Source organism: Acomys russatus, chromosome 5, assembly GCF_903995435.1.
Source record: "Acomys russatus chromosome 5, mAcoRus1.1, whole genome shotgun sequence".
Taxonomy (NCBI): Eukaryota; Metazoa; Chordata; class Mammalia; order Rodentia; family Muridae; genus Acomys; species Acomys russatus.
This window is the reverse complement of record NC_067141.1, coordinates 79,268,130-79,293,480: the sequence shown is the minus strand read 5'-3', so window position 1 is coordinate 79,293,480 and position 25,351 is coordinate 79,268,130. Positions and strand designations below refer to the sequence as shown.

Below are 25,351 nucleotides of genomic sequence, written 5' to 3'. Positions count from 1 at the left end.
GAAGAAGACATCTTTCCTATCTTGGTGCGTCTAAATTTCTGAATGTAAATCAATATTTATTATATCTCATCTCTACCAACTTAGAACATCTATCTAGACCTAAAAACTAATCTTAAACCTTAAACAACTAAGTTTAATTGTAGAACTAAACTATCTGGTCTTCAACCATTGGAGACTTCAGAAGGAATAAAAATTAAGTACCTCAGTAAACAGGAAGTGCAGGCTAGCAGCTTCCAAAGTGAAAAAAATGACAGAGGCAGTTTGCTGCCTGAACATTCACCCAAAACAATAATGTTGGAGCATCATCTTCAGCCTTCTGGCCCAGTATATCTGACAGACATATTTGTGAGGCCACAACTATTGAGGACTTGCTTACCCTGTCTTGACAGAGTTTGGCCATCCACTCTGCCTTCATCCAAGCTTGCCCATTTTTAGGCAGAATTCTGTCAGTGGCCAAAACGACATTTGCCCCAGTGGCTGGTCTGCCACATTGATGCCATCGCTATAAGGAGGTTCCTGATGCTCATCCTCTCTGTGGTAGGCTGGGTGTTGCAAGGAGTTAACTTGTCTTATTGTCAATGAATCTTTAAAATACATCTAAACCTTAAAAAAAAAATCTTTAAATGCCATATTCCATAGGTCTCTGAGGATTTAGACGGTTTTACTATTTTACTGTATCTATCTATAGAATCATACCTAACTGTTAAACCTAGGATGTATATTCTTGTAATATAAATAGATTAGTAATTGACCATTATTTGATCAACTAACAATTAATTTGTATAACTTACTTTATCCTAAACAGCCTTCAATAGCACTTTCAAAGTATTGGAGGTAAACCTTGTATTCTACATGAGTTGTGTGGGCACAGTACCTCATGTTAGAGTAGAAATATACATAATGTGTGAAGAATAATCTTAAATTTGAATTCTATATCAACATATCAAAATTAAAGCTTATTTTACATCAACATACAAAATTCTATACCAACAAGTTAAAAGGCAATTAAGGCCTTAAGTTGAGGAGTAGAGTCAATATTCTACTTTCTGTCCTATGATCCCTACATTTATCTATATTCCTCCTTTATTTTCAACCCCTGTCTCCAAACATAAAAAAGAAAGATAAAGGAAAAGAGAGCTATCTCTGAGTCCAACCTTGTTTTCTCTCTGAATAAGACCAATAGTAACTTGTGACCAACTCTCAGGGCTGGGGAGATGGCTCAGCCGTTAAAGGCTAGGCTCACAAATATATTTGTGTACGTACGTGTGTACACACACACACACACACACACACACACACACACACACACGATCTTTTAAGCTAAATATATCTTGGGCTGCCAGTCACTATAATTGACAAGCCAATCAATAATGAAATTAGTTTAAACTAAGCCATAACTAGTCTCTTTTACTTAATTTTACCTAGTCTGTACAAACTGCCTGTAAAAGCTGGCCATGGTGGCACATGCACTCGGGAGGCAGAGGCAGGCGGTTTCTGTGAGTTTGAGGCTTGCCTGGTCTACAAAGTAAGTGCAGGAGGGCCAGGGCTCTGTGTAACAGAGGAAATCCTATCATGAAAACCCAAACAAAAACAAACAAAACCTCAAAAAACAAAAATTAATTACCTATAAAGGGCCAGCCTTGTTAAGATCTGGGCAGATAGTGTTGCATTGCTATTTGCTTTTTGCCCAGTGGGTGGCAGTACAATCCAGCTGGTTGCTTACAGTTGTCTTAGCAAAAATAAATAAATAAAAATAAAGGCTTTAAACTTTAAAAATCTTTTGAAGTACAAATTGTGTCTTAAAAAACCAACCACACAAACACCTCTTTACTTCCCTCAGTATACTATTTTCTCCTTACTGGACTGAAGGTTTTAGGTAATAAAAGTATTAGGCTGGAGAAATGATTTAGTGCTTAAGCGTGCTTGTAGCTCTTGTGCAGGACTGGAATTTGGTCTCAACTATATTGGGGAGCTCATAAAATCCTGTAACTCCACCTCCAAGAGTATTTGATACATTCTTCTGTACTGTGAGCACTCATGCACATGTAGTTGCAGGCACAGGCACATTCTCTCTCGCTTATACACAGACATTTTAACATACACTCACACATGCTTAAACACTCATATACACACACATACCCTCACACATGCAAACACACATGCTCAAACACAAACACCCTTCCTACCTTAAAAGAAAATTGCCTGGTACCTTTTCTTCCTAGATCAATATCTCCCCCCCCCCTCGCCCTCTCACTTTGGGTTTCCCTGTGTAGCCCTGGTTGTCCTGGTCTACAAAGTGAGTCCAGGACTCACCAAATAAATAAAGACTCACTGGCCTTGAACTCACAGGGATCCGCCTCCCTTTGCCTCCCAAATGCTGGGGTTAAAGGTGTGCACCACCACCACCCAGCTACTCACTGATCTTTTATTTTCAGACAGTGATTTTAATGTTCACCATCAGCCTTTGAGGGCTACCCTGTTCCTTCGTAGGTTTAGCATGATTTTAGGTCCCAAAAAGATTCAGAAGTGACATTGTAACACACCTGCTATAGAGCTGAGATTTTTGAGGCATCTGTTTATTTAAGTTGAGGCAAATTCTGAACTTGAAACTTAGACAAGCAGATTATCAGTGTGTAGAACATATTTATAAATTGTATTATTTATTTATTTATTTTAAGATTTATTATTTTAAAAAAAGTTTTGTGTATATGTTGTGTATCTGCGGAAATATGTGCATATATGTGTTGGTACCTTCAGAGGTCAGATAGGTTGGATTCCTTGGAGCTGGAGTTGTAAGCCATGTAACGTCGGTGCTGGAAACCAAAGTGTGGGTCTTTTGCAAGAAGAATTTATGTTCTTTATTTCTGAGGCATCTCTTTAACTCCATAGATTGTAGATTGTATGTTTTTTTTAATGTTTGTTTTGAGACAGCTATGTACGTGTCTGAAAAGATAGAGGAAATGTTTTCTTTAAAAAATAAATACTTAAGCCGGGTATGGTGGCACACACCTTTAATCCCAGCACTTGGGAGGCGGAGGTTGGCAGATCTCTGTGAGTTCAATACCAGTCTGGTGTACAAATCGAGTCTAAGACAGCCAAGGCTACACAGAGAAAACTCTGTCTCAGAAAACCAAATAAATAAGTAAATAAATTCTTAGGAACTGGAACAATGGTCCAGCAGTTCATAGTGCTTGCAGCTCTTTCAGAGGACCTAGGTTTGATTCGTAGCACCTGCATAGTGGTCTGCAATTTTCTGTAATTCCAGTTGTAGGGGACCCACATTCATAGTGGATACGCAGACATACACACAGGCAAAACACCCATCCACACGACAAGCCATGGGTCCTCAGGTAGCTGTCATGCTCTCAGGCTCTCTCTGAACTCGGGGGGGGGGGGGGGGGGATTGGGGGGGGAGGACTGGTGGGGGGGGTGAGGGAGGGTTGGGGGAGGGGTGAGGGAGGGTTGGTGGGGGGAGGATTGGTGGGGGGTGAGGGAGGGTTGGTGGGGGGGTGAGGGAGGGGAGCTCTTAGAAAGGGAGTGCAGAGCAGTGCATTGCACAGTGGGAGCCGTGAGGACTTCCATGCTGTTGTCACCGTGGTCTGTAGTGACTCCCTGTACCCTTCTTCTCTACCTGCATCTGTGGCTGCCACTATTAAAGGAGAAGCAGTCTGTGTGCTTATTGTCTTATTGCTTATGCTGTGGAATTTGCCAGTCGTTGGAATTCAGTTCACCTAGAGTGCTTGCTAGTTTATATCACCTGACACACGCTCAGAGCTGTTTGGAAATAGGGAATCTCAGGTGAGAGATTTTCTTAATCAGTGGTTAGGGGAGGGCCCAGCCCATTGTGGGCGGTGCCACCCCTGACTGATGGTCCTGAGTTCTATAAGAAGGCAGGCTGAGCAAGTCATGATGATAATCCATTAAGCTGCACCCCCCATGGCCTTTGCGTCAGCTTCTGCCTCCAGGGTCCTGCCCCGCTTGAGTTCCTGCCCTGACTTTTCTCAATGATTGACTATTAGCTGGAAGTCTAAGTGAAATAAACCTTTTCCTCCCCAAATTGTATTTACAAAAATAGAAATTCTTAAAAGTATGTAACCTTTGAGTACCTCTGGGGGCCCTGAAACTTGTTCAGGGGTTCTGCTAAATAAATGAAAGCTTGTTTTCTATTTTGTATTATTTCTCCTGTAATTTTGTTGACATTTACAGTGACAGTGTGAGCAGTGGTGGGTCAGATTGCTGGAGCCTTCTTCACTGTATGAATTAGAAAACAAAACAACCACTCTCACTTAAGAATTCCTGTTATGGTAGGGTGTTATTGACACATGCTGTAATCCTACTACTGGGGAGCCAGAGGCAGAAGGGTCAGTGAATGTTTCAGGACAGCTGGTCTGTGTAACATGATCCAGTCTTCAAAAAGTACATCTAAGACTGTAAAAATTACTCACTTTATTGAATTGTTACTTTGTGTACTAAAATACTCTTCACTGAAAGGTATATAGTTTAAGAACAGTGTCTGAACGTACTATCTACTTCTTCAGACCCCATACTAATAGTCTAAAAGATGGAAGAAGACAGGTTTATGTCCACAAGAAGGGGCTGCGCAGAACACTGCTCTCCACATCTCCTTTGTGTTATCTCCATAGTAGCTGTGGTTGAATAAGAATGGCCTCCATATATTCATATATTTGAATGGTTAGCTGAATACCAAACTGCAGTCTTGAGTCTTGAGAAAACTACCCTTCCCTGTAGTACACCATATTCACTTGAAGAACAGGCTGATTATTGAGACATAGGTACTTGAAATGAGTCCGCCATTATTACATCTGTGTAACTCATTGTTTTCCAGTGACCAGTGCACGGGTGTAGCAATAATGTGGACTAAAGACTCATTCAAAGTAGAAGATAAGCCAGAGCTCCATGTAATACTTATTTTTCCATGTAATATTTAATGCATCCATTGGTAGTTTCAGGGGTTTGAGTTCACATTGCAGCAGATTTTCAAGAAACTACGATTTGTGAACCTTGGGAAAGAGTATTTATTGTGGCATGGAAAGGCATTTATCTTCTCCCCACCTCCATTTACAAACTTTCAAGGTGAAAATTTATTCCTTTACTTCAAAACACATAATAATTGATTAAATATTGAAGCAAATGCAAGAATCTAGCTACCTTCTATTAAGAGATTTGCTAAAATGTCAAAATAATTACTAAAGTTACTTAAATTTGTATTTGTTTTGGAAGATTATTTTTCATAAAAGTATGTTTAGATGTAATGACTTTATTGTCATGCTAAAAAATTTAATATAAATATGTAAATTGTCAAGAGTTTCCATTTTATTTTCAGTATAGAACATTCAAATACAAGGAATGAAAATTATATTCCTCAGACCATTAAAATGTTAGCATTAAAATGTCCAGGACTACTAGGGCACTAATGCTTATATTACTTGAAAAATGAAATATCAGCTTTTTATACATTTAGGGTTCAGATGTTCATAGTTTTATTTCTAAGAAAATTTTTAATTAAAAGTTATTTAACTTTGTCTTCTCCCTAAAAACCAGAATTTTAAACAAATGTGTACCATATCCCATGAGCACTATATAATAGACCTTTGTTCAAAGATGGTTTAACTTTTTAGTTATCATAGCAATATGCCAACTTCCTAAGACACTTTGAAGCAAAAAGGTTATGTTAGCAATTGGATAGTTTCATCAAAAAGCTCTCTATGTTGATTTTAAGTATTGCAAAGCATACTCCTTCATTTTCTTGTTTATTATATAGCAAAGAAAATCCATCCTGGAGTAAAATGCTTTCTTTCAGCTGCTTATTATATGAAGCAGCTGTGGTTTCAGGAGCACTGAGCCTCTGTTCCTTACAGCACAGAAAGGGGTGAGACTGATAGCGGGAAAAGTGTGCTGGTGAACTGCGCGCGCGCACACACACACACGCACACACACGGTTTTTCTGTGTAGCCCGGGATATCCTGGACTTACTTTGTAGACCAGGCTGGCCTCAGACTCACAGTGATCACCTGTCTCTGCCTCCTGAGTGCTGGGTTCAAAGGCCTGTGCCACCATGCCCGGCCAGTGGAGTCCTTCTGAAGACCTTAGGGATGAGAAAAAAATAAAACATTTTGGAAGTTCTTGAACAGCCTGAGCTACTCTGGGACTTTGTGTTTCACAAAGCTGAATTTCTTCTGGTCCTCATCCTTAGCTTTGCTACCCGATGCCTGGAATAGCTGAGAGAGTAGCTCGCTCTCTAGAGCTTCTACCAAAAACTCTCCAAGTCTCATTTTTCTTGGTGGATTCTTTTAGCTTCTTTCAGAATGGCTCCTTCCCCTGATTTGCTCTACAAACATCTTGCTTCATCTGTTCTTCCTCTTAACAAACCATGTAATTCACATCCCTTGGATTTATGTCTCTTAAAACTGAGCGACTGGATCTCTGGACTGTTGTCTGTGAAGACCATTCCCTCTAGTCTGCAGTGCCTGTGAAGCTCATTGTGTCTAGTGTGGTCTGCTCCTGCACACCTCCAAGTTTGCACAAATGAGTATTTCCTGTTCTGCTTCAGTCACATTAAGTTATCCTTAATCAGCAAATGGCAAACGTTCATTTGTTCCAGCCTTGAGATTGAGTTGTTACGTGTTGAACTGGTATACCTGTCTAAACACCATTGCTGACCATGCCGCTCACCTTAAACTGCCTGTGACTCGGCTTTAGGAACTGTGTATGACGCGGTGCGTGGGAGTGTAATTCTTACTGAATCCTCCTTGCTGTCTGGGCCCTTACGGTTAAGAGGTGGAGTGTCCCCAGGGAGTGCTCTGTTGGTAAAGCCGAGCTTTTTGTTTGTTTGTCTGTCGGCTGCATATTCTCACTGTGTTGCCCAGGCTGTTCTCAAACTCCTAGACTCAAGAGATTCAGCCTCCTGGAGAGTATAGGTATTTCTCACTGTATTTTCATTAATTCCAGATAGAAAAAATATTTGATAGAACCCACATAAAAATAAAGGCTTTTTGGAGCCTTCAGTGTTAAAGATTTATCATTTGTTGTTTTTATGTGTATTTGTACATCCACATGAGTTTATATGTGGGTCATATGGGTCTTGTGGAGGCGACAAGAGCATTGGATCCTTGTGAACTGCCATGTATACCTGTGTTGGAAACCAAACCTGGGTTCCTCCTAAGAGTAATAAGCGCTCTTAATGCTGAGTCATCTTTTGGGCATAATTTTAAATAGTGCAAATGGTTCAGAGACCAAAGTGTTTAAGAAGCAGTGGAATAACCCTACTCCAAGATAGATGGTGAGAGAAAGTATAGATTGGCATTAGAATAACTTTACATTTGTGTCAAGAGCTGTTAAACTCTTTATTTCTACAAGCAACATATTTCAGAAGGATAGAAAAGAAGTAAGTGGCAGTTGTTTCAGGGAGGAAGAAGTTAAAGTAAAATTCTAAACCCATTTGAACTTACGGGTTTTAAACTAAATGAAGAAGGGTTAGGGTTAGGGTGAGGCTGTGGTGGAGCACCTTTGTCTGGCACTGGGTTCCGTCCACGCACTTGTACCACTTCCCCTGAAGGCTGGGAGAACTTTAGAATAATAATCACTTTTTCTGCAGCTTGTTTCCTCTTGTTTGATGTCAGGGATTCCCCCCCCCCCCCCCCCATTAATGTCCAAGTCAAATGCTGTCGTTTTGGAATAGTGGCACTCAGTGAGGCATCATTTTCCCAATGGGACCAGAGTATGTGGTGTAAAGTTTAAGGAGGAACAGTTTGAGGATTTTCAAAATGACAGTTATTTCTAGGTTCCTGGAATAGATGGAGTTTATTTTCTCAGACTGTCATAATTTATAGTCTTGTCATTTCAAAGGTTCTGAGTAAGTGCTGCATGAAATGTAGAAGTAAAAAAGTTAAGTGTTCTGACATTTGATTTAGCACAAAAAGTACTTTTTAATACTAACCTTTGAGGCTTGGGGACTTTGTTCAGGAATAAGTTGTACAATTTTACTTATTCTCTGTGCTGTTAAATGTGCCTTTGATCAATGTTCATGTTTTTAACTCTTAGATGAAGTTCCTTTCATGAAAAGGAAAAAGTGCTTTAATGTAACAGCTTCTCAGATTTTTTTCCTCTATACGTATAAAATTTACTTCTTTGAATGCTGAATATCATTTCTTGGGTTCTTTGAAGTTGCTTTGAGGAAGATGGTGTGTGCCAGTCTGTTCATTAAGGGAAGTTAGGCTCACCTGTAACGCTGAGCCTATTTTTCGTTTCTCCCAAGTTCTCTGATTGACAATGATTGCTTTTAAAAATATTAATGGGCTTTTCTAAGTGTTAGGCCCAGGGTTACCATTCACCTTTACTCATAGATGTTTATAGGATGTGTCTTTTTCAAAATGGTTCCAGGTTTTCTCTGATTCTTGGCATATCTCTAGAAACAGTGTGATTTGGGTATTACTCCTTAGTATGAACTTGAAATTCAGAGGGATGAATTAGTTTACTCAGTACCACAGAGCCTTGCGAATACCAAAATATAAATTAGATTTTAGTGCTAGGTTACATTTAGATGTAAAGTTTAGATTTCAAAAGACTCTGTCCTTGAAAACGACATCTCTCTGTGTCTCCTGTGTTCTAGGCGGTCTGGTCAGATTGAAGAGGAACAGGTAAGGCACAGATCTTGCCTCAGGGGCTTTCAGCTAGTGGCAGAGATTACTCAGTGTGAGCAGTAGGTGGGTTGCCCCCTCTAAAGAACCGTGGAACTCAGATGTTTTGAGAAAGTGACGAATCTGGTGAGGGCTGGGGAGAGAGACATTTGGGCAGACAGAAGAACACGGATACTGTGTATTGGCTAGTTGGTCCACGTGCTGGGTTAAGCTGTGTGTAAGAAGGGGTAGGCTATGGAAGCTACTGTGCCCTAAATTGAGAAGTCTGAACTTAAAAAAAAAAAAAAGGTGGTGGTTTCAGAGTACTAAAAAGAATTTAGGTGCAGAGTAACTCAGTCACCAGAGTCTGAGTGACTGAGCTCATTAGCTTGGGAGCACACTCAAGTGGTTAAATATTTCTGAGCTGTTTACCTCCTATGTATGATGGAGATAACCTTTATTCGACAGGCAGTTAGGAGGACTGGGAGCACCAGACCTGTAAGTACTCTGTAATGAAAGATGAAGGAAAGACAGTTCCCAGCAAGTATTCTAAGCTCTTAGGGAGAAGTGAGAACATTATGGGTGACTCTTTTAGAGTATTAGGGCATTCAGCATTTCCTAAAGTTTAAGACACCGCTTTTATAAATTCAGTGTGTGTGTGTGCGCGCGCGCGCGCGTGTACACGTGCGCGTGCGCCTGAGGTGACCTGAGAAGGCTGAGATCCTGGGTGCTAGTTTACAGTGGTTGTGAGCTGCTTGAACGGGGTTCTGGGAAACAAACGCAGGTCCTCTGGAAGAGCAGTAAGAACTCTTGACCACTGAGCTTTTCTCCAGCCCTCTCATTTCATGTGGCTGGACTTAGGAGACTTAGTGTGGCAGAACTTGAAAGCAAGATGTTGTCTTTAAGGTCTAGTTGTCAGATGATGAGATTTCCAAAGGACAAATCTTATGTGGAATTTGTTCTGATTTTGTATTTTATGCATTCCCATTTCACAGTACTTTGGCACAGGAATTAACTTTGAGTTGAACATGTGTATCTTATCACTTGGTAATATTTTAATCTTTTAAATTGCTATTTCATTAGGCTCCTTTAAATTAGCTTAAAGAATAAAATAAAATAGAACATGGATATATTTTTGTAAATTAAAAAAAAAGTGTTATATAATAGAATTTGGAACAAAGAACTACCGCCCTGCCTCCCCCCTCCCCCCCGCCCAACCAACTCCAACCTTAGATTCTAAGTTGGTTTATATTCCAGGGGATTGAAGAAGGACTTTGACCTGGTTTCCCAGAATGCTTATGTTGATGTTCTTTCTCACAGGCCAGCCCTCCAGACCTCTATATTGAAAGATTTAATATAGCTCTGGGACAGTATATGGGAGCATTGCAGAGCATCGTGCCTCTTTTCATATATATGGTAAGTTAAGAGCTGTGTCTCCCTTTACCAAACCATGCAGGGTTAATTGTGTGCAGTCTTCTCTTACTATATTTTGTAATTTTCATTCCTGAGTCAGATTACAGATGGATGTGTTAATGAGTTTGGAGTTGAGAGTAGGAACTCTAATCACCACATTATTTACCACACATGTAAGTGAAATGAGCCTAAACTGAAGGTAAGAGAGCGAGAAGAAATCGTGCCCAATTTTGGTAACGAAGAAGGGCATTTTTCTTTCCCCTCTCACAGTTTTCTTTTATTAAATTTGTTCTTTAACAGTTTCGTACATATATATAGTACATTCTATTTGCTTTTCCTCCAATCCTCTCGTGTTTCCTCTGCGCTGCCGCCCTCTGGCCCCCACCATTCCCACAGCTCCCATTTCTATGTTTGCTGAGAGTAGAGAGTCAGCCTTTAAGTCCTGTCAGGAAAAAGAATATTAGATGGTGTGAAATTGAAACACATTTTTTTTTTCAGTAAAATACCAAAGACTAAAGTAGGTCAGTAAGATTTCAGGAACTTTGCAAAACACTAGACACAGGCTTATTGTCTCTGATGACTAGTTTTCATGGGTTACTTAGAAAAAAGGTCAGCAGTACTATTTTTGACAAAGGGTATGAATTAGGTAATTGACTGAAAATATATCCAACATCATTGTTAAATATAACTTAAAATTACATTCCTTTTGAAAAATGCTTGGAAATACTCATTTTTGATCAATCTGTAGGAAAACAGGCCTAAAATTTAGAGTAGACATGTAAATTAGTAAAATTGCCTTGGAAGACTCAAGTTTTATCTAGAATTTCTCAAGCTTACAAATACCAATACTAAGAGATGTTTTTGGTTGGTTTGGTTTGTTTTTTGAGACAGGATTTCGCTGTGTATCCTTGGCTGTCCTGGATTTGCTTTGCAGACAAAGCTGGCCTCTAACTCACAGTGACCTGATCTGCCTGCCTCTGCCTCCCAAAGTGCTGGGATTACAGGCATGCACCACTGTGCCCAGCTTTTGTTTTGTTTTGTTTTTAAATAGCAGAACGTTGGACATATTTGTATTGTCATTAGTTGGGACTGTTTGAACAATTTATGGAAAATATACAGTTAATATAATGCTATGTTTATATGTTTTTGTGGAGAAAAGTTTCCTGGATCCTAACATTAGGGTAAATGAGCCACTATCAAGGTCTCATTAGTAGACCTAAAACACAGGATCAGCTCTGGGAGGCTTTAGATTGCACACTCACTGGCACAGCTGTAGTTTTTAACCAACCTTGTACTTCGTATTTTTAGTTTAGTTTTTTCTTTTTTTTTTTTAAAGCAGAGAGGAAAACACTGTTCAGACCTAGGGGAGCGAGTGAAAAGCTTGCTTTCATTCCCTTTTGTGTTTTCTACTCTTTGGCATTGAGCAAGCCTGAACAGATTTAATGATTTTAGATTTTTGTTTGTGTTTCCTAGTCATCCTTAAAGTGACTTGGGTAAACATGGAATGTCAGTCTGTCTTGTAGCAGACCTTGAGAGTAGGCAGTTCCCAGGGGCGTTGGAGTAGGGTTCTGTTTTATCCCTTGCTGTGCACTGTATAGTTCATCTTGTTCTTGGATCTTGGGTGAACCACGTTTCCTTCAAGTACTGCTTGCTCTCAGCCCGGTTAGGACGCCTGCCTCTGAGCAGATGTGTTATCTGGAATTTGGTATGGCGACCACTCCTGAAGGGCATGTGTACAGGAATGTTCCTGGTGGCTCCCACTGCCTGCCCTAAGCCTGGATGCTGAGGAGTGCCTTTCCTGAGCGTCCCAGCATTGCCTTTTGATGTTGCTGCTGAACACTAGACCATGGCACACAGTGTGGCTCCATGCTGTCTGCTTATTGCTGTGAAGTTAATGTTTGGATTGTCCGGCCTTTCAACTTCTTGTCAAAAAAAGAGCTGTGAATAGGAATGGTGGGTTTTGCTGTTTGCTGAGCTTTTTCAGTTATTATTTTAAATTGATACAATTATGCATTGTTCCCTACAGCAGTATTTAGCTCTCCTGTTGATGATTATGTTCCCCCATTGATATATAAACACTTAACTTTTTTTTTTTTTTTCAGAATAAGTTTTACATAGAAACTAAACTTAACAGAGACTTAAAAGATGATCTTATAAAGTTGTTTACGGAACACGTTGCAGAAAAGCACATTTACAGCCTGATGCGTAAGTATGCTTCTGCATCTTGTTGGGGGTGAGGCAGCACTAGCCATGGTCTCCTTCCTTTCTCCTCTCCCTTCCTTCTCCAGCTCATCTTACTCTTTCCTTTTATCTGAAAACATTGTCTTCTAAACTCCAATATTGACATCTTTAGAACCAGAGAGCAAGAAGTTGTGAAGCCTACCTTTGTCTATAGAGACACCTAGGGACTGAAACTGACTTAAGTCACCTACTGTTCTGGGCCACTTAGGCAGGACATTTATTGGACAGTGTCTTGTGCCTGGCCTGATCTGTGTTGTGGGCCTGAGTGGGAGTATGATTAGGAGGGTCCACGTGCATTACCAGTTACTCTCGAAGGAACGCTGGGTGTCTGTGAAGGCGACACAGGCACTATCTGGTTTCTACTGTTAGTCTAGTGTGCCTGCCTTTACCATGTTAACAAGCTGCTAGCCTCCTGTGGATTTGCATTTGTAAAGCATGTACAGTGGATGTTTAGGCAGCTAAGTAGGATCCAGGTGCAACACCCAGTCAGTCTTTCTCTATCACTGACTCAAAATAGGTGGCATTGTTTCCTTTTTATCTAAAGAAGGCTGGTGTGGAACTTTAACCAGTCCTTCTCCCTGAGCCTCCTAAGTGCTGGGATCGTAGCAGTAACTGCACCAGCTTCTAGCCATTGGTTAGAGCCTTGGATAATGACACTTTAACTTTTAAAAGCATGTTTTCTTCTTTGTTAAAGTTCCATATTGCACTTACATTGGATGAGTCTAGGTCTTTCATGAAATTGATATTTAAAGTTAAACATCCTTTTCCCAGCAATGGGGAAAGCTCTTTTAAGTTTTTATAAGTTTGATAAAGCTAAACTTACTAGATATTTATTGAACAGTTACTAGAGACTGTACTTATGGCAGAGGACATAGAAAGTGACTACTGGTCACACTGGTTTGGGTCCTAGGGCAGGAAGCTCTAGAAGTGTTTTAACAGTTGCACAGGTGATTGTCACAAGGGTGGTTGAACAGGTGCACACACAATTTATATGTAGTAGCTCCTGTTCTAGCTACGTCACTAGTACTTAAAGTATTCAACTCCATGATACTATAGGTAGGTGGTCATTACTACAGAAATTGAGGCAGAGAGGTAAAAAATAAAGTCAAAATAATAGTGATTCAGGGCTGGTGTCTTGACTCAGGTAGCTGCAGCAAAACAAGAACCCTCAGTTTCTGTAATTTTCTAAAAATCTGAGCATTAAGTTTCCTTCTTTTGGCTTCTAACAGATTTAGATGTGCTACTATTCCATTTACTGTCACATGGAAACAGTGGCTTCTGCCAGCAACATCTTTTAATTTGCTGTGTAATCTAGAGAGGTCTTGGTGAAGCCATTTATCTGCTCTGCTCCATCCTAGCTGATGTGACCCAACTGGGGCTTCCCATTGCTGCCTTACATGACTTTGAAGTTAGTGTGGTTTTTAGTTTCTCAGGTTTTCTCCAACAGTGAATGTTCTAAGATTCAGAAAGTAGAAAGAAACTAGGAAACTGTCTAAACTCCTAGGCTCAGAAAAAAATTCTTGCATTCTATTGGGTGAGCAGTCACAGAGCCTAGACTCCTAGGGGGAGATCACAGACCCCCTCCCGTCTCTCAATGGGAGGTGTTTCAAACTAGTGTGGAGTCCATATCTTGAACAAATGGTACTCCATATTCTCATGTTCATGAGTCTTGTGACTATGACAGTGAGTGTTTTCATTGTAGGTGAGTCTCTTTCTCCATCAGTGCTGTGTATGATCACGTCCTTACAAAGGAACTGATTTAAGGTTCTGACTGATAATAAAATCACTTTCCCTGGAAATCACTTTTCACTTTGAATTAAACTGAAAGCAGAGCTAGGAGTTTACATTAACTGAAGTATTTCATGGTGTTGTATTGAACAGATGTGACAAAAATAGCAGGTTGGGCATTTCTATAGAAAGTGCAATGTGGTAACTTTTGCTGTCAAAGATAGAGTTTACTTTGCAGAGAGTTTCAAATGATTGTACTTAAATTTTCTCAGTCTACATTTTAGTAGTAGTTTGACACTTTTTGAATTCATGTAGTTTTAGTTTTCATTTCTAGAACAGATGAGTAAAAGAATCACTTGAAAAATGAAGACAGTAAGATGGCTCATAGGTTAGGTTGCTTTCTGCCAGGCCGGACAATCTTAGTCTTTGGAACCAGTAGAGTAAAAGGAGACAGGTGGTTCTTACAAGTTGTCTTCTGACCTCCACACATGCACTGTGGTATTCATGCATGTGTGTGCAACACACACATGCATACATACACACACACTCTATAATGAAAGATTAAAAAAAAAGGAAAACCCTGTGCAAGATCACAGCACCAAGGAACATTTGAAACATGAGAAGAGCTCAGAACCCACCAAGATACTTAAGACTTTAATGTCATAGCATGGAAAGAGAGATCAGAACTAGAGGTCTGCCCCTGGGCTTAACACCCTGTGATTGATGTCCATCTTGGAGTACCAGGACTGTTGAAGGACCCTGTTCTTTAATACATGCCTTTCAGAAGAAGCTGGTTACTAAGAATAGCACTTTACTAGTACCAGGACATGTAATACCACTGTCTCAGCTAGCTCTGTGATTTTAGAAAGGGGTGTTTGTGGGGCACATGTGTATTGGGGGTGCTGCTCATCTAGTCTGCAACCAGAGACAACAAAGGCCAGCCCTTGCTGGGTGCAGTAAACAGTATCCTGTCGCCCCCATCCTCAACAAGTTCCAGTTTCTTAGGGGGGAAAGCAGGAAAATCTTTTAAACACTTCCTCCAAGAGGTTAGATAAGAAAGGATGTTATCACATTATTAGGGTCTTAACAATCTTTTTATTTTTATTTTTTAACTAGTTGAAGGTTTTGCTTTATTGAGATAGAGTCTGTATAGCTCAGGCTGGCCTGAAACTAGCTCTCTCTTTTTTATTTATTTATTATGTATACAGTGTTCTGCCCGCATCTGTGCCTGCCCACCAGAAGAGGGCACCAAATCTCATTATAGATGGTTATGAGCCACCATGTGGTTGCTGGGAATTGAACTCAAGACCTCTGGAAGAGCAAGTAATGCTCTTAACCTCTGAGCCATCTCTCCTGCCCCTTAGCCTGAAGCTCTTAAAGATGACCTTGAACTTCTGATCCTCCTGCTTTCACATTCCTGGTTTATGTGGTGCTAGGAATCAAACCCAGGACTTTGTACATAATAGGGGAACACAGCCAAAGTGAACTACACCCCAGTCTCTAGTAATACTCTTGAACATAATTATTTGAAGTTAGTTCAGCCTAAATTATTCATACACATTTCATAAGTCACATGTGTCTTTAGAGTTTGCTGCTTCTTCATAGCTGTCAGGTTGACGTAGAAATTATGGTAGGGGCCAAAAACTAGGAACATGGATTGGGGAAAACAGCACTTACATTTGGGGTACATGCTGAGTACCTAAGACTTTCCAGAACATAACATTTTGAATTTCAGTGTTTGAACATTATATTTTAAAGTATCATAATTTATAACAGTTTACATTTATCATCCTTAAAATTTGTCATTCAAAATTGAAACTATCTGGATGATAAGATGGGAAGGAAAAAAAAAAAAAAACCTCCTTTAGTGCTCTGCCTTAGTAAGTTCTATGGAAAGTCATATACTGTATGAAGTTACCAAATCATCAGAGTAGGTATTTCCATTTTTAAAAAGACATGGATAATGGAAAACAGTTAACTACAAACATGGCTTACATAAAATCCCACCATTTAGTTGTCTTCTTTGTCCCCTCCCCCTTTGATTTGGTTAGTAAGTGAGTTTGTTTTGCTTTTTTAATCTTTGAGAGAAAAATTAAAAATTAGTTTGTTTAGGGCAATAACATTTGCTCTGTCTAATAAACAGTGGAGTATCTGTTAATGATATATTCTAGAAGTGTTATTGAATTAGTTACTTGTTTTAAAAATAGGGGAAATGTAGTAGGCAATATAAAAGGAAGCTGACTCTCTGTCTATAGTCAAAAGTCAAGCTGAGTTTCATTGTTACCAAAGTTGCTAAAATAAGGTGAGTTGTCATTGTCTCTGCTTTTGCAAGGGAGAGTTTTTGCGAGAAGATGGAACTATGGCATTTGCAAAAGTAGGCTTTGATACAGTTACTAAAATTGCTGTTGGTTGAGTATCCCTAGTCTGCTGGTCCAGTATGTAGATCTACCTGCCTCTCCCTCGTGAGTGCTGGGATTAAAGGCATGAGCCACCATTCCCAGCTGAAATTTGTAGCCTTTTGAGCATGACAGAAATTGGAGTATTTCAGGTTTGTTCCATTAGGGATGCTCAGCCAATAAAATCCAAAATGACTTCTGATCCCAAGCATTTTAGATGAGGGTGATTTGAAGAAAGGTCACGTGCCATTGTGTTCCCGCACAGGCACCCTGAGGTGAGGTGCTTAATGAGTTCTCCCAGCGTTGCTTTTAGAAGGCTTTTCCTTCTCCCAGACTCTTCTCTTCTGCTTTGCTTACTCTGCTGCAGCAAACCAGGGCAGATGCCTGTTCTATTGAGTGCTGTGCTGAAGGCTTTTGTAACCTTGTGTGTGTGTGTGTAAGCTCTTGCTCTGTCTTGTGCTGCTCCTCTCATGGGTTTACCCATTCAGCCTTAGAAATACTAATAGAGAGAAACTTTTACTGTTAGCAAGTGTTACATGCTTTTTTTCTTTCTTTTTTTTTTTTTCCTTTTATTATTTTTCCTTTGTGTTTATTTTTCTTTTTTTTCTTTTTCTTTTTTTCTTCCTTTTCTTTCTTTCTTTTTTCTTTCTTTCTTTCTTTTTCTTTTTTTTTTTTTTTTTTTTACCTGTTTTTTCTTCTTATTCCAGCTTTACTTTTAGAAGCCCAGTCAACACCATTTCAGGTCACACCTTCAACTATGGCAAATATTGTGAAAGGCCTGTACACTCTCAGACCAGGTAAACACCTGTCATTTCTGTTGGGATTGGGCCTGTGTTTCTATTTATTACAGCCTTATCCAAGAGGCCAATGGTCTTTACATGCTTTGTGAGGCCAAATGATGTTTGGGTTTACTATAGCAAAAATTCGGAAACTTGAATCAGTGTGAAATGTTGATTTAGGACTTGTCTTTACCAGTGAAAAGCAGCTGCTTTGCTGGGTGCGTCTAATGGGTGTGTTGGTGCCATTGAGGCAGGAGAACAGTCAGTCTAAGGCCAGCCTGAACACTGCATAGATAGATGGTTGCAAAACAAAGCGAGAAAAACAAATCTCGTGTTTGGTCTTAGTTTTGTCCTTGATGTTACGGAGTTTCTCCTTTATTTCACATTGTAAATGTGTGTAGGAATACACACAGATTACATTTTCTAGTCTAGTACATACTGGCAAGAGATCTAGAGCAGTTGATAAAGTTGCAGTCATGACAATTTAAGGAAAAATACATAAATGACGCCTTTATTCACAAGCAAGGCCTGTAAGTGACCTTAGTGTGCCTATTTTATAGTAGGAACAATAAAAGAGCCTTGTAGTTGCCTTCTGTTTGTAAGCCAGAGCCTCAAGCTGCCACCAAGTTATCTAGCCGTTTACAACATACCCACAAGAGAGAGAAGCTTTAGAAACCTCAGGGTAAAGTGTTGTCCTATTGTCAGTAAACACAAAAGATGATTTTTTGACAGAAATTACTGTCTTATGAACTTCTGCTATCTGAAGATTCAAAGAAATAAAATCTAAACAGTTTAGCCTGAAACCAGTAATAAACATTTTTAGCTGTAGCTACCACTTGAATTTAATAATTATTTTATAATTCATGGTTGATTATTTTGAAAGACACTTTATATTTTCGATTGCTAAAATAAGAACTAAGCAAAACTGGTATCCAAGAAGCAGATTAAAGAAGTATTCTTTCTCAGGCTGCTGTAGAGCACTTAGACTTGTAGAGTACTTGTGTTCATGTAACTTTGGCTTTGGTCTTAAGCTCTATTTGTCACTTTTAACAAATCATTCGTATAAAGTAATTGGTTGTATAAAGTTAAAAAAATAATCTTATTACATGTTCTAGTAAGCTGATATTTTCTTCCAGTTTTTCTGGTATTTGAATTTCATTTTCTTATAGTGTTATTAAAATATCCCATGAATATTTGTATACTAGTTTATAAATGTTTCTCTTTTATGTTGGAAGTATTTCCAGTGCAGTTTGACAAATTCTGCCTCCTAAGTAGGCAGGTTTGTCAGCCATGGCCTTTTATATATGCAACAAAATTGCAGAATAAAGCTATTATCACTATGAGTAGAAAAAAAAGGTAGATGCCTGTTTATCTAAATGCTATTTTATCCAGATTGAGCTCTTGTAATAGGATTTATACTCCTTGTGAGGAGAATTCTGTATTTGAGAATTGTCCTTTTCAAAAGATGAATTTCATCACAGGCTAACCTTTTGCTACTGTAGACGTTTTCAGAATGTTATTAAACATGTTTTGACATTTCCATGTCTTGGCAGTACCCATTGTGTTCCTGGTGCAGTAAAATTCTAGTCACCTGAAAGATTAAAGTTGGAATTTTTCAAAAGCTGCATTTTAAACATAGAAGCATCTTCTGCCACAGGTGTCCTCTATAATGTTGGTCTCTCTGTGGCACATTTGAGTCACCTTGGGAGGTTTTCAACCTCCCCACCCACGACAATTTGGAGAATGTAGCATTGGTGGTTAGTTTTAAAATCTCCTTGCTTCTTTCATCTAATATACACACCTTTGTTTATTTTAATGACTACATGAAGCTGGTGGAAGGATTTGGCTTCTGCCACTTTTGATTGATTGGCTAGTCATTACACAGAACACCTTAATGACTCTTCCTAAAACCACATGGCAGCAGGGCACACCACCAAGATTATTTGCCACAATATTGCAAGGAAGGTATAGGCTGGCCTGCTACTCCTGGCACTTGCATATTTCCTCTGTTTAGCTCTTCTCCAGTTGGACAATGGCTTCCCCCCCTACTTTTTACTTGCCATTGGCTCACCACCACCCAGCATCAAAATGTGGCCATTCAAGATGGCAGCTTTTAAAGTGGGCTTACTATCTTTACAGAGCACTGGAATGTTGTGGTTTTTGGTACTAACAGCCACCAAGGAGTCTTAAAAGCCTTACGCTGAAGCACTTGGAAAAGGCTGAACAGTGGTTATGGAAGACCCTGTCAGGAAGGCCAGATAGCAGTGCCCTTCCTGAGTAGAGGACCAGTGTGTATCTGTTAATCTTGAATAGTTATTTTATTTTATTTTATTTTATTTTTTATTTTTTGGTTTTTCGAGACAGGGTTTCTCTGTGTAGCCTTGGCCATCATGGACTCGCTTTGTAGACCAGGCTGGCCTCGAACTCACAGCGATCCGCCTGCCTCTGCCTCCCGAGTGCTGGGATTAAAGGCGTGCACCACCACGCCCGGCTTTTGAATAGTTATTTTAGTATTAACAGATCCACTTAATTCTGTGTGTTTTTTTTTTTCAAATAATTCATTTTACTCATCTAAACCTGATTTGTACACACACTCTTAATACACATTTTTGTCATATTTGGTGAGAATATTCCTCTGACCTCTCTTTGCTTTTGTATTTTCTATAGATTATTGTTCTTTTGGTCTTTTTCTTGATAAACATGCAATTTTTTAAATTTTATTTTTTAATTTTATTTTTTTACTGTTTTGCTTCCCTTTCCACATGAAATTGTAATTTAACAGGGATGGAAAAAGATTTTTATTTCTAGAGCACCAACAGGCTTTCCGCCTCCCTGCCCCATTTGGCTTGCTTCCTCCTGGGCTATACTGACCACTGAAGTGTCTGCTGGGGCTGCACTACTGTGTGAATTTGTGGCTCCTACAACTGGGACTGTCACCAGGCTGCTTCTCTCCACGTCTCTTCCACTTGGATTTGCCTAGAAATCTCATTTGTGTTTTACTACATCTTTAGGAATTATTTTTACAATATTTACTTAAAAGTTGTAGATTTTTATTTAATTTTCTTGAGTCAACAATGTAAAAATGTCCCTTTTCTTTATACTTTTGGGAAGAAAAATATATTTTTTGTGTGTTCAACAAAATAGGGCTGCACTAGGTTCTATTAGTTGGTTTAATAGATATTTTTGTTGTTTAAATAAGAAACTTAATTGTTTTGTTAGTACTTCCTTGATGAATCATCTGTTTTCCTTCACAGAGTGGGTTCAGATGGCTCCAACTTTGTTTTCTAAGTTTATTCCAAACATTCTGCCTCCAGCTCTGGAGTGTGAGCTTCCTGAGTACGCCGCTCAAGATCAGAAGCTGCAAAGGGAACTTGTACAGAACGGTTTTACCAGGCAAGTTGGCTTTTAGTGATGGCTTCCCATTTCCCTGGCTTCTGGCCTGGCCAGTGAGAGAAGTCACTGTGTAAGAGCCAGGGCAATGTCTGTGGAGATTCCCAGCTCCGTGCTGAGCTGGCAGAAGCTGCTAATTCCTGTGTGTGTTTTGAAGAAGGGTCGTTAGATGAGACAAGGTCTTTCCAGCTTGGAGTTTCTCACATTGATCCTGACCACAACAAAACCCAATAATAAACATTACAGTTACTATGCACTTTTATCACTAAACTATTTTTATGTTTTCTCTAAATCTAAATGTTCTTTTAAAAGTTTATCTCTTTATAATGTCCAGAAAATTCCCTTCCCTTGCTATTGGTTTATATGTCTATTTTTCTAAAAAGTTTGCAATTTTTTATTATTGTCATACCTCAGAAAAATCTTAGAAAGCACAGGTTTTTTTTTTTTTTTTTCTCTTTTTCTTTTTTAAAATTAGAGTGTATTACTATAAAAGTAAAAAAGTCATTCAAGGGCACACTAGTAACTTAGATTTTTATTTTACGTTTAGCTGTCCCACATATCTTCTGGTGTCTGAATACTTAATATTAAGGAAACTTGTGAAAGACAGGGGTAGCATTTCTCTTAAAATTCTGAATATCAGAAAAACAAAACAAAAAAGCACCCCCTCAAACAAACAAACAAAAAAACCCACAACAGACAACCAAAACAAAACAAAAGAACAACAAAAACAGCCTTTACCAGGATTGATTTACTTTAATCTGTTTCAGGTTAAGAAAGAAAGTTTGGTGGTTGTTGTTTGTTGTTCTTTGTCGGTCCACAGATTGAAGTGTGTGTGTGTGTGTGTGTGTGTGTGTGTGTGTGTGTGAGAGAGAGAGAGAGAGAGAGAGAGAGAGAGAGAGAGAGAGAGAGAGAGAGAGAGAGAGAGAGAGAGAGAGAATGCGTGTATGTGTGTGTGGAGTCTGGTGACATCTGTAGTCATGAGGAAGCAGTGAGAGGTCCACTGGCCATTTACTTCCCTCCTAGAAGTGTCAGTGCAGAGGGGTGGCCCTGCCCTGAATGTGATTAAATGACTTTTCTCTTTGAGGAATCAGATCTGCCCTGATATTATTACTTAGAGTATTTTGTGCATCGGGTGAAACCGTTAATGCCGTATTCTTTGACAATTTCACGGATGGCTGTAATGCATCTTAATCACACCTATCTTCTCATGATCGGGCGTATTCTTCAGTGTTCCCTCCCAACTTCATGTCTTTGTTTGTTTAGTACCACGGGTATAGGGTGACCTACTGGGTATGGACAGCCTGCCAGAAGCCACCCCTCCCCCCAAAAGAAAAGTGACCTTGATCTTCTAGCGTTCATCAGCTGCCAACAGCTCTTCAACTAGAGGCAGAGCCTTGGGAATTCTCCCTTCCCATATTCATCCTTAAATAATGAAAGAAGAAACTAAAAATTATGTAGCATTATTATTTTGTTTGTGTGTGTGTGATTCTTTTCCAGTTTTTTTTTAAAGCGGCACCACACCCAGTGTAAACATAAAGTCATCCCTTACTTTTATTTTCCCCTGCCCCATAATTCCATTGTGTGTCAATATTAGACTATTAAAGATTGTACTAACTTAACTAGTTACTTGACTAGGCTCCAGTGGCTGTTTGGTAATACAGAGAGACAGCGCTGCAATAGAAAACCAAAACCATGTGTCATGTTTTGTGCTTGTTGCATGTGTGTCTGAGAAGTAGCCTTGCTGGGTCAGGAATGGAGACTGTTGGAAATGTAACCAATACTGTCATTTTGCTAATGCTCATCATGGCCACTCGCATAACATGTATATGACTGTACTTTCAAAAAGTATAAAATCTTCTTAGAGTATGTTTAGCCTGCATTTCTCATATGAATAAAGCTGACCATATATTTGCATTTGTTTTTCTGCAAAATGTTTATGTCCTTTGTTGTTACTTTATTAGTCGCCCCCCCCCCCCACCTTGATTTCTAGGAGCTCTGTATGTAATATAGTGAAGAAATTGGCTCTTAAGTCCAAGATACATTCCTCAATTGGTCTTTGGCTTTGTTTTCTGTCATGAGAAAGTGGTTTTCTATTTTTGTGTAACTATATTAGGTTAAGGCTTACTTCAATAGTTGGAATTGTAATTAAATTTTGCCTTAGATGCTTTTATTCTTATTTCACTATTAAAAAGATTTATTTTAAACTTATGAAGTAAATTGGATCCCCTTAGTATTAGAGTTACAGGTTGGGCTGTGAGCTACCATGTGGGTGCTGGGAACTGAACCCAGGATCTCAGCAAGAGCCAAGTGCTTTTGACCACTGAACTGTCTCTTAGATACTTACAAATAAATGCATGATAATATGAATTTTAATTTTAGATATACATTTATTAATTTCTCCTTTTGAAAACCTGCTCTTGTACCTGTCTCTGAGCCCTTCAGGTTCATCCACAGGTGTTTCCTAGTCCTGTCTTGGGCATTAGAACAAGTCAACCTGGGTTGGCATGAGATGAGATGAGGTGACTGGACATAGTATCAGACAGTATTTCTTTCAGTTTGAAAGGACCACTGTAGTATCATGCTGCCAAGGTCTAGGGAGTCGAGGAACTGCCTTGGACTTTTGGTGTAAATTAGAATTTTTATTACTCATAGTGGGATTTTCTTCCACACATTTTTTAAAATGTATTTTGCACAATAAGGTATTTTAGTGGTCATTACCATTGCTCCAATTTAGAATGACAAAAAGAAGAATATATTGAATCTGGAATTTTTTTTTCCATTATAACATTTCTTTTTTTTTTTTTTTTTTTAATAATTTATTCTTGTTACATCTCAATGGTTATCCCATCCCTTGTATCCTCCCATTCTCCACAATTGAGTGGAGAGTGGGGTATGACTTTCACACGTACTCTGGTGCCTCATATTTGACCCCCTGGATGGGGAGGCCTGGTGGCACTCAGAGGAAGGATAGCAGGTTACCAAGAAGAGACTTGATACCCTATGAGCATATACAGGGGGAGGAGGTCCCCCTCAGTCACAGTCATAGAGCAGGGGAGTAAGGGGAAAGTGGGAGCAAGAGAGGAATGGGAGGATACAAGGGATGGGATAACCATTGAGATGTAATAAGAATAAATTAATAAAATAAAAAAAAACTTCCCTGTTTGATATTTAAAGTTTTGCTAGTATGTGCAGGTTACTGGGAGTGTTGTTAGCAGAATCCAGGGTTGTCTTCAAACACATATTTTAGTTTCCACCTGTTTTTAGTACTCAGTGCAGACCATCTTTATAGATGTCCTTCACTTAGTAACTTTGTATATTTAACAGACTACATACACCCCTAAGCTACGAATACTTGGAGTAAATGACTCTGCTGATGGTCAGTGTCTGTTTATGTTGGGTTGAACGTGAAGCATTTGCTGTTTGTACTATCACGTTCGTTGATTTATTTCTGCTGATTTTGTGTGTGAAGAAACCAATCAGTTTGTTGACTGCTTCCTCTTTTTTTATTCCTAGAGGTGACCAGTCCCGAAAGAGAGCTGGGGATGAGTTGACTTACAGTAAGTGATGATGCTTCTCCTGTTCTGATGGGTTTGTGATGAGTATGGAGACCTGTGAGTAGGGGTGGGAGTCTAGATGGGGTACCATGGCATGTGGAGCTGGGGTCATTCTGGCCTTGGGCTCAGGCAGGTGCCAACAAGCCATCAAGATATTCTTCATTATACAGAGGGAGGGATGATGCTCAAGACCAATTCCTGGAGATTGATATTGGCTCTTTTTCACTTCTCAGAACTGTGTTGTTTTAAAAAAAAATTTAGAATAAACACACCAGGGGCTAGGGATCAGGAGAGAAATAGCCTTGTGTGAGCATAGTGCTCTCTGTCCCTCATGGTTTTTTTTCCTGACTTTTTTTCCCTTCTTCTTCCAGACAGTCCATCGGCTTGTGCAAGTTCCAGGGGTTATAGATAGTGACTGTTGAATCCTTTTATCCCGGAGAGAAGACACTGGAGCTGCAGAAACTGTTCCAGGCACTGTGGGGCCTGCGCCACTCAGGGGCTCTGTCAGGCTGTTCTCAGAGAGAGAGGATGCCACACATTCTTTGATTTTCAGTTTTTACAAACAAGAACTAACAAAACAATTGCTGCTACACTTGGGGGTGACTTTGAAATGGGACAGTCTTTTAATGAGTTTATCTACAGAGCAAGTGTCTTGGAGAGTGGCCATTGCTAGTGGAGCCCAACATTTGAATCAGCTTCCTCCAAAAATATAAGAAGGAAAGAATCTTTCTCTTTCTTTCTTTTTTCTTTTTTCTTTTTTTTTTTTTTAAGCACTTGTCTTGTCCATTTGTGGATTTGGCATATGATGTCTCATGTCAAGATAACTTTGCTTTAAAACCAAGCAAATGTTACGATACAGTGTTTTTATCTATGCCCCAAATCTTTTTTAAGTTCGGAATTGGTCTCTGTTTAGCATTCGTCTTGCAAAAGAAAATGCTCACAACGGCTTTCACTGTAACTTTCCCCTCAGTTCACATCTTCAACTCTGTGCCTTGAGCTTTGTGCACTTCGCAACCATGTGACCACGTCATCAAACTCACAGTGCTTCCTGGAGAAGTTGGTATCCCAACTGGCCCACCAGGGCCTCTGTGTGGCTTTGTGTGTATAACAGGGCCTGACTGAGAAAGGAGGCACTAGAGGCTGGTCAGAGCTGCCCTGCTGTCCAGCTCTTCCTGCGTGCTTTCCTTCTGCTGTCACCTCACCTGATCCCAGCC

The 25,351-nt window shown here is 39.5% G+C and overlaps 1 protein-coding gene across 2 annotated transcripts in view; it reads left to right on the top strand.

Moving 5' to 3' along the window:
* Positions 1-24,899, top strand: part of Cacul1 (CDK2 associated cullin domain 1) — a 51,150-nt gene extending 26,251 nt beyond the window's left edge. The window contains exons 4-9 of one of the 2 annotated variants that reach the window (XM_051146870.1): positions 9,957-10,052; positions 12,152-12,254; positions 17,122-17,211; positions 20,448-20,586; positions 24,097-24,140; positions 24,509-24,899. In XM_051146870.1, the coding sequence (XP_051002827.1) occupies positions 9,957-10,052; positions 12,152-12,254; positions 17,122-17,211; positions 20,448-20,586; positions 24,097-24,140; positions 24,509-24,549 (513 nt within the window). In that variant the 3' untranslated portion in view covers positions 24,550-24,899. The remainder of the gene's footprint in view (positions 1-9,956; positions 10,053-12,151; positions 12,255-17,121; positions 17,212-20,447; positions 20,587-24,096; positions 24,141-24,508) is intronic. The other variant, XM_051146871.1, reaches the window with a different exon arrangement.
* The last annotated feature ends 452 nt before the right edge of the window (positions 24,900-25,351 follow it).